Source organism: Cervus canadensis, chromosome 7 (genome assembly GCF_019320065.1).
Source record: "Cervus canadensis isolate Bull #8, Minnesota chromosome 7, ASM1932006v1, whole genome shotgun sequence".
Lineage (NCBI taxonomy): Eukaryota > Metazoa > Chordata > Mammalia > Artiodactyla > Cervidae > Cervus > Cervus canadensis.
Window position 1 is genome coordinate 91,877,923 of NC_057392.1, and position 10,050 is coordinate 91,887,972.

General features: G+C 41.0%; 1 protein-coding gene across 2 annotated transcripts in view; it reads right to left on the reverse strand.

Moving 5' to 3' along the window:
* The window catches only part of CPA3 (carboxypeptidase A3), a 32,569-nt gene extending 23,893 nt beyond the window's left edge, over positions 1-8,676 (reverse strand). For both annotated transcript variants that reach the window (XM_043474062.1, XM_043474061.1), the window contains exons 1-3: positions 8,520-8,676; positions 8,347-8,422; positions 5,192-5,316 (exon numbers count right to left, since the gene is read on the reverse strand). In XM_043474062.1, coding sequence (XP_043329997.1) covers positions 5,192-5,316; positions 8,347-8,422; positions 8,520-8,587 — 269 coding nt within the window. In that variant the 5' untranslated portion in view covers positions 8,588-8,676. The remainder of the gene's footprint in view (positions 1-5,191; positions 5,317-8,346; positions 8,423-8,519) is intronic.
* Between the last annotated feature and the right edge of the window lie 1,374 nt (positions 8,677-10,050).

Consider the following 10,050-nt stretch of genomic DNA (forward strand, 5'->3'; position numbering starts at 1 on the left):
TTGGACTGTGAAGAAAGCTGAGCATGGAAGAATTGATGCTTTTGAACTGTGGTGTTGGAGAAGATTCTTGAGAGTCCCTTGGACTGCAAGGAGATCCAACCAGTCCATCCTAGAGGAGATCAGTCCTAGGTATTCATTGAAAGGATTGATGCTGAAGCTGAAACTCCAGTACTTTGGCCACCTCATGCAAAGAGTTGACTCATTGGAAAAGACCCTGATGCTGGGAAAGATTGAGGGCAGGAGGAAAAGGGGACGACAGAGGATGAGATGGTTGGATGGCATCACCGACTCAATGGGCATGAGTTTGAGTAAACTACGGGAGTTTGTGATATACAGGGAGGCCTGGCGTGCTGTGGTTCATGGGGTCGCAAACAGTCGGACACGACTGAGTGACTGAACTAACTAACTAATTATGTCTTCTTTGGTGAGGTCTATTTAGATCTTCTGCCCAGTTTTTGGACTGGGTTATTTGTTTCTTTTGATACTGAGCTGCATGAACTCAATGTGTATATTTTGAATATTAATTCGTTGCTGGTTGCTTTGTTTGCAAATATTTTACCCCATTCTGAGCGTTGTCTTTTTGTTTATGGTTTCCTTTGCTGTGCAAAAGCTTTTTAGTTGTTTTAGATCTCATTTATTTACTTTTGTTTTTATTTTCATTACTTTAGGAAGTGAGTCAAAAACGATTTTGCTGCAGTTTATGTCAAAGAGTGTTCTCTCTCTGTTTTCCTCTAAAAGTTTTACAGTGTCTGGCCTTACATTTAGGTCTTTAATCCATTTTGAGTTACTTTTTGTGTATGGTATTAGGGGATGTTCTCATTTCATTCTTTCCCATGTAGCAGTTCAGTTTTTGTAGCACTACTTACTGAGGAAACTGTCTTTTCTCCACTGTATATTCTTGTGTCCTTTGTCATAGATTAGGTGACCTCAGGTACCTAGTCATCTCTATTGAGATGATCAAATGATTTTTTTTTATCTTTCCTTTTGTCAGTGTGGTATATCACATTGAGTAATTTGCAGATATTGAACCATCTTTGCAATCCTGGAATAAATCCCATTTAATCGCCATGTATGACCCCTTTTATATTATTGTTGGATTTGGTTAGCTGAAGATATCACTCTCTCTGATTTCAGACTATACTACAAAGCTAGGTCATCAGAACAGTAGATTACTGGTACAAAAAAAGACACATAGATCAATGGAACATAATAGAGAGTCCAGAGAGTCCATTCCCATTGCTGGTAGCAATGTAAATTGGTACAGACATTATGGAAAACAGTATGGAGCTTCCCCCAAAACTGAAAACAGAACCACCATGTGATTCAGCAATTCCACTCCTGGGTGTATATCCAGAAAAAACCCACTAATTTGAGGAGATACACCCAGGATATAGAAGCAAACCAGGTGTTCATCAATAGACAAATGGGTAAAGATGTGGTATACATATACTTGGAGTATTACTCAGCCATAAAAAGAATGAGATTATCCTTTTGCAGCAATGTGGGTGGACCTAGATAATAATATGCTTCATGAAATAAGTCAAACAGAAAAAGACATATACTGTGTGATATCACTTATTTATGGAATCTAAAAAAAATAAAACAAATGAACATGTGCATCACAAAGTAGAAAGAGATTCACAGATTTAGAAAGCAAAGTAGTGAGGAGAGGGAAAAGATAGGGGTATGGGATTAAGAGATACAAACTACTTTTATAAGAATAGGTAAGAATATACTGTATAAAACTGGGAATTATAACCATTATTTTGTAATAAGTTTTTTAAAATTAATTTATTTTTTAGTTGAAGGATCATTGCTTTACAGAATTTTGTTTTCTGTGAAACCACAACATGAATCAGCCATTGGTATAAATTTTAAAGGAGTATAGTCTATGAAAATATGGAAACACTATACTATACACCTGAAACTAACATTGTACTCAAATGTACTTCAGTTTAAAAAAAGAAGGAATGGAGAACTGTGGGCCAGTGTATGTGTTCCCGTGAGTTTTGGAGTGTGAGTGTGTGTGTGTGTGTGTGTGTGTGTGTGCGTGCAGTGGGGAAGGATGTCTTAGGGAGGCTGAGTCATGTTATGCTGCCTGATAAATTGGTTTGGACTCCCTCTCCCTGACACCCACATTCCTGCAGGGTAGGGTCTACTCCAAAAGCATGATTCCAGGTTTCTGCATGATCTCAGTCCTCTCCAGGAGCTCCCTAATTGAATTACCTTGTATCCTACTCGGCACTTATGGACATGGATTTCCCCCAACACTTGAGGCATATTTCTATGTTAGATAATAGACTTTAAGGCACTGATTTTTACTCAGTAGGAGGGAAACCGCGCCCCTGATGATGTGGGTGCCGCTGGTGATAGTCTCTAGTTATCCTGTTGCTCTTTTTCTGCGGGAAAGGGAGCAAACATGCTACTTTAAAGTAAGATCTGTCTTGGTAATTTAATTTTCTGGAAATTAAAAAAAATATCACACAGATGCTTTAAACTAAATAGTGGTTTATATGCACTGCCTAATGAAGGGTGTCTAAGTAAATCATTGTGTCAAACCAGCCTCTTAATGTCGTTTTATTCAAACTGGTGTCTGGTCCAACCAGATGTTTCTGTGCTTCGGACCCACTTCTGTTACTGACTGACACCAAGTAACACATGTAATTAATATGCAAATAAAATTATCTATATAATTAGTGCTTGGAGACAAGATTTTAAACAGTTCTTGTCTGCACAGATCACCTTACATATTTGTATTTCCGAGGAAGGTAGCTATCTAATTATGTGGCTTTCCCACAACTGTGGCTAATTTGGACCAATTTCTAGAAATCATGTCCTAATTAGATAAAACTAATTTTTATAGGTAGTTCAACACTTTGCTTCTTGATGTAAATAGAAAGAAAGTACTTGGCATAAGACGGAATGAAGAGCACACTATTTGTGAGGATCTGGGTTTAGACCTCTGTTTGAGTCAGACTTGCTCCGAGCGTGGAGAAGGCCAGGGAGGAGTCAGGGCTGATGAAGTGGATGGCTGGCCGCCCCGCCGTGGAGCCTCCTGTCCCCGTGATCTGTTCCACTAGCTCCGCTCACTGTCAAGCCGTCAGCATCTTGTCTACAGTATCAGGATATTGAGGAAAATGCACTACTTTATTTTTAACCTGCTGTTCAAATCAAATTATACAAAGTTAGCTAAAATGTATTTCAGCTTGGGCTAGACAGTTTGTGAGAATTAGTTGATCATAAGGAATCTGGGTTAGGTTTGTATTAATGAAGTAGAGTGAAGATTGTATAAATCGAGTCACATATTTTAGAAGTCTGGCTATCAAGTGATTCAAGAGATGGTCACCAGGAAGTATATAGCGTGGAGGGGTGATTTCTTTTAGAAATATTCAAGATAGCATATCAACCTCAGCATAAGCCCAGAGTCCATAATGTCCTACTAATTTCTGTGATCTTATAGGTATGTTTATAAAGTGTCTGCTTCTAATTTTAATGGTACAGTTTATAAAATTATAGAAAAACCTATCAATGTATTAATTAAAAATGTTTAGATTCATAATTTTGAATATGTTCTCCCCATATATTAACTTCCCTGGTGGTTCAGTGGGAAAGAATCTGCCTGCCAATGAAGGAGACATGGGTTCGGTCCCTGGGTCCAAAAGATCCCCTGGAAAAGGAAATGGCAACCCACTTCAGTATTCTTGCCTGAAAAATCCCATGGATAGTGGAGCCTGGCAAGCTATAGTCCATGGAGTTGCAAAAGAGTCAGATATGGCAGTGATTAAACAACAAGAATAAATTACTTTTGAATATGTTCTCACCATATATGAACTTACACATTTGTTTCACAGCCTTCTTGAAACAATGGCAAAAACAAAGATAGTGACCAGCAGTAATCACACATAATAACCTGTGACTCTAAGCCATAGGCAAGAATGTTTTTTGTTTACTTGTCTATGTGTCTCCTTCAATAGTATTTAAATTTGTTAGAGATATTGTAGCAATTTAATAGATATAATCAAGTCATGATGAGAAGCAATATATCCTGCTCTCTAATATGACACTGTAGGATCTTTGAACCAGAAGTAGAAGGTTTTTTGAGTTAACAGCACTGAGTTAGGTAGCAGAGGCATGAACTATTAAATCAAAAAGAAAGAACTAATGTGTAGCGATTTTGAGTGATGGGGTCTCTGTAAAGGGGGCTACTGGGAAGACACGGGGTGGGGGAGTTCAAACAGGACCCCTCAGTACATCAAACTGCTAAATATTTAAAGTATAAAATCACACTTTGTTTTCCCTAGTATATGTTGATTTGTGATATTCATCTCTGAGCTCGCTTCTTATTTGTTGCCCTAGGGCCCAGACTGTGTGTGCATGACCCATGGCTAGTGCTCGATAATTTCTAATTTCCTCTTATTTCTCTATGGGACCACAACGACTCATTTCTGCATCTTAGGCCATTTGAGAATTCTCTCCTCTTAGATTTAAGTCTTATTTTATTCTGTTGTTTTGCTTTCTCTGAGGAAGAATTTCTTTCATAAAGAATTATTTATTATATATTTTACATTCCCACACCTCTGACTCAAAGATAAACATTGTACTTTGCGTCTCTTTTTATATATCAGGAGAATTCAAATACAAGAATCTGGTGCGGGCACAAGGAACTCTGCTCAATGTCATGTGGCAGCCTGGATGGGAGGGGGGTTTGAGGCGGAATGGATGCACGTATGTATATGGTTGTGCACCTGAAACTGTCACAACATTGTTACTTGGCTATCCTCCAGTATAAAATAAAAAGCTTAAATCATGCAAAAAGAATGCAATGCTGGTAGTCATCAGCAGTGCTGAGTTCCGCGCTGATTGCCTGTCAGGAGCAATGAGTGTGCCCAGACCGCCCATGCCCGCTCACACGCTTTGTCCTCACCAGGGGTTGAGTTTTAGGGATGGCAGATACCATAACTCTCATTCTTGCAGATCATCATAAACATAAGATAGAACTGGAGTGCCAAGTTTGAGCTCATCATTTGTATAAGCAGGCCTCCATACTCTGTTTGGAGGCAACTGTAAGTGTTATTTCTTAGATAGAGCTTTCATTTTGAAGGGCCCAATATAAAATTATACTCTGCTTTCAATTTCAAGACTCCTCAGACTTTGAGTGTCTAACACATTTGAATATTTTCCTAGGACTTACTCATAGTGCATTTGATTTTGATCCAGCGCAGACTGAACCAGCTGGGATTCCTTTGCACTGATTCGGAAATCCACCGTCATGTCAGCAGCGACCTGGTGGGTGGCGTCTGGATACCAGAAGTCAAGCTGCGCAGATGAGTTCAGTGTTAGTCACAGCTGTTTATCTGCTCATGCAACACATATTTATTAATAAATGACCATGTGTCATATGCAATGAAAGGAATTTGGGGTTCAACACGTCTGAAGTATGAACTCTTCTCTTAATAAACCTATGAGATTTTTGCAAATATATTTAAAAACTGTTGAATATTAGGCAGTGGGGAAAAAAGCTATTGTAATGATCATATTTTTTTGGACATAATATATTCAAATGCAAAAAGAATGATCAGCTTTTAGTTAATCTGTTTTCTTCTACCACCAGTTGGAGTTGTTTCACAACTGATTTAGCCACAGCATCTGCCTCTGGTTGGGAATATGTATTCACATGTGGCTTCTGCCTCCCCTGGGCCTGCTCTTGGGTCAGGCCTCCCTCAGGACAAGATGTCCCTGTAAACTCTGGAATTCCTGGAAAGATTGTGTCCAGTGAAGACATATTCTCTAGCCCTGTCATTTTCCCAGCAGTATGTCCTTGGGCAGATTACTAAAACTCTTTGCGTTTCAGTCCTCCTCCTAAGAAATGGGGCTGACAGCCCTCCATTGGGAGTGTTACGGAGGTTATGAAACAGCCATGACATCTGGGCCACGCAGTATTTAGCAACTGCTGGTTCCCTTCTCTTTATCTTCTGCTCGCTGAGAATTTCAGAAATTTGGTGAACGGGACTGTAAAGATAGAATTCAGATTAAAATAATTTGAGAAGTTCCCAGTTTTTATTTTTGAAAAATCATACTCAATCATGAAACCAAATGAAGTATCATTTCCCAACCTCGGAAATGTGGAGAAAATGCTTACTTTCCACCCATCGTGCCAAGCTTGTGGGCATAGCTGAGTCTGCCTGGCTGTTCTTTAGATGAATCCCACTCTACTTTTAGGTCAGTCCTGTTCCAGTGTAAGGCCGCTGTGAACCAACCAATATTTGTTGGTTTGTTTTGATCAAAATGCTACAGTATAAATTAGACATCTGTGAGGTATAAGAATGATTTAAAGGTGAGTTAGGCGATCACAATAACAATCTCTCTATCCTAATAGGGTTACATGGTGCGTGAATTTGTTGTTTTTTTTAGTTGCTAAGTCATGTCCGACTCTTTTGCAACCCCAGGGACTCTAGCCTGCCAGGCTCCTCTGTCCAAGGGATTATCCAGGCAGGAATACTGAAGTGGGTTGCCATGCCCTCCTTCAGGGGATCTTCCTGACCCAGGAATCAAAAATGAGTCTCCTGCATTGGCAGGTGGATTCTTTACAGCTGAACCACCAGGGGAGTCCTGTGCAAAAGTTAGGGCTCAGTGGACTTCATGAGCTAAGCAGCAGGTGCAGAGATGGATGCCAGGGTGGCAGAGGTTCATAAGAGAGAAGCAAGCAGCTTAATGTGGAAGAACAGAGCCATCTGTGCATTTCCAACACGCTTACCCATGCCAGGGCCAGGCACAGGGTTGCTTCTAGGAGCTCAAGAAGCGACCCATCTGGGTCATGAGAGCTGGTGAACAGAGAGGCTTTCTCCAGGAGAGACTGCCTGAGCTGGGTCTTGGAGAATAAGTAGCATTTAGCCAAGTAAAGAGGAAAATACATTCCTCCCGAGAAAAGGTGTGTAGGGCCGGTGCGGTGAGCGGGCGGTGGTGATAGTGCTCAGAGGGTAAGAAAGAGGGTCGAGTAGAGAGGTTGGAGATTATGAAGTTCTTGGAATACCACATCGATATCAACAGAAGGTGCTTCTACAGTACTTATTATGACCAGGCCAGCTGAGCATTACCCAGATATTAGCTCATTCAGTCTTTATAGCAGCTTTAGGAAGTAGGTATGATTGTTATGTCCCCACTTTACAGAGGAGGAAATTGAAGCCCAGAGAGGCTAAGTAACTTGCCTAAGGACACAGAGCTAGTGTGAAACTAGGATCTGAGCCTCTGAAGACCGTGCTGTTTCCACACTAGGCCACCTCTCGCTGAAAACCTCCAAACAGAGGTGTCTAATTGCAGAGCAATCAGGTTACAGTACGGACTTGACTTCGTGGGAGACAAGACTAGAACCCTGAACATAAGGGAAGTTGTAATTGTCTATTGAAGCTGTCCCTGAAAAAGAGCAGACATAAACTTGGCAGTGACAGGGGAATGAAGAGGAAAGTATGGATTTGAGAAACATCTGGGAATTAGTATAGGCAGCTTGATTTGATGTGGAAATAAGGGAGTATCTGACTAGACTAAACATCAGATTCCATTCTGGGTTTAAATGTGACATGAAATCTTGGTCATTCAATTTACCGTCTTTGAACATCAATTCTTCCGTTTTAAACACTTTGAATTGGGACGCAGACCTTGCAAATCTAATGAATTTGAAGTGATGTTTGTGAGCAAACTGGGGGACAGTGAAGGACAAGGAGTCCTATTGTGCTGCAGTCTGTGGAGTCGCAAAGAGCTGGACACGGCTGAGTGAGTGAATAACAAGAAGGGGCTGGAACAAGGTGTCTTGCACAGAGAACCCACTGAACAAATGATAAAATGATGACTTTAGTCCATGGGATTTTAAAAGACAGAGCTAACTTTAAGAGTTTTCTTTCAAAATGGACCTGCTCTTAGAAAGGGACACCTCATGGTATTATCAGACAGTGCATTGATGTTATCAGTTAAGCAGCACCTCGGTGTGATCATAATGATGATTATGCCACAGAAATGAGGCCCCTGGTGTAGATCCAGGTGGCAGTGAGGAGAATGAGGTAGGCAGGCCCTGTCAGGGTTGAAGAAGAGGCCATGATAAAGGTCAGGAATGTCTCCCTATTTCACAGTTCTACCTAGGAAATGCTGTTGTTTGCAAAGTTTTTAGATGGGAAAAAGAAGTGGTAATTTGGAGAAAAATGAACAGAAACAACGAAAGGATTAGCAGTGAGTTGAAGTATCCAATCATCACAATTTCCCCCAATCTTTGGTAGCTCTGTGGCTGTTAAAAATAAAAGGCAGAAGAAGCAGCTTTTAGGAAATAGAAAAGATAAGATAGCCCTTTATGTGCTCTACCTGGCTGGTCTTGGCTAAGTCCTTGATGACGTTTGCTTGTTTTTCATCCTGCAGCTTCACGCGGAGGACCTTGTCCCTGTAAGAACACAAAAGGTGAAGCACGTGAGCTGGAAGGAAGCCTTTCCTCATTGTCTTCCCAAGCACAGTCCGGAACACAGGGCCGGGAGGTTTACCCGTCGAAGCGGACAGGGGCAATGGCCAGGGCGGTGGCGATCAAACCCATAGGCAGGAGGAGCCTCATGGTTCTTCTTTGCCTGTCCAGAGACACTCTGCTGGTTTGATGTCTCAACTCTTATCTGGAGGAACAGCTGATTTCCTCTTTGGGTTCTGGTGGATAGAATGTGCCCCCCACCCCTTCGCCCCAGCATCTTCCAGTTGGGAGGGGAGCAGGGTGGCAACATGAACGCTAATTGCCCTCTTTGTGACAGGTGAATTCCCTGCTACTCATGTACCTTTTACAGCTAAGAATTCCCATTGTACAGATGGAAGGGGAGGCAAATTCCTCGTTTAGCAAATAGCTTGGCAGGTGTCTCAGATGGTAAAGAGCCCGCATGCAGCGCAGGGGATCTGGTGTTGATCCCTGGGTTGGAAAGATCCCCTGGAGAAGAGAATGGCTACCCACTCCAGCATGACTGCCTAGAGAATTCCTTGAACAAAGGAGCCAGGCGGGCTATAGTCCATGGAGTCGCAGAGTGTGGCACGACTGAGCGATTAACACTTTCACTTTTGCCCAAGGGAGCAGTTAGTAAGTTCACAGACCTGACCTTTGAATCCAATTCTTTGTTCTAAAATACAACTCTGTCATGTGCTTAATGTAAATGATGGAAGAAATCGGCTTACATTTGCACTTGGAACCTGGGAGGAATTAGGCTATCTGGCCACAGAACCTTGTTGGCAAAAACTATGCTTTTGAAGCCCCATTGTAAGCTGTTAAATTAAAAACGTTTATATTACAAATTATTTTGAATATACTAAAAATATTAGAAGTAATCTGGAAAACGTTATGTTCACTGTCTAAACTTTATACTTTGGCCATCATTATATAAATGATGATTATATAAATGATGGCAAAAGTATAATGAAGTGAACCTGACAGAAATTGCTAAATTACTCTTGGTAAAGAAGTAAACATTACAGAAATTGCTGAATTACTTCCCTGCTCCTTTCCCCTTTTTTATCCCTCCATCCTCAGAGAGAACCCGTATTCATAAAGCAACTTGAAGACGTGTAAAGGGCAAGATAACATGGTTGCTCAAATGTTTGTTCATTGGCTATTCTGGTTAGGGTCTAAATGCTATAGATCCCCAATAAGTGCTTTTTGAAAGTTGAATTTATGAAAGTCAATTATAAGTCATTTTTAAAGTGTCTGGCAGGGGATCTTTAATCTTGACCACAACTCAATTAGTTATGGATTGGAGAAGGCAACAGCTTTACCCAGAATTATAGGTAAGGTAATATAGTGAATGAATTTGTCTGATCAGATAGCTTATTAGAGTTTCCTTTTAAAACTCCCTCTTCACATTGACAGATGTATAGACAATCATAAATGAAACTTCTCAGAGTCATAGTTTTATATTTTTATTATAAAAACAGTTCTGTTGGGGAGGTCATCCTGTTTCACGTACGGCAGTGGCAGCTTCCTTCCTCTCCGTCTGAGAGATGCACAGGAGGACTTGTTGCCCAGGAGGGCCCCCTTGCCATGAT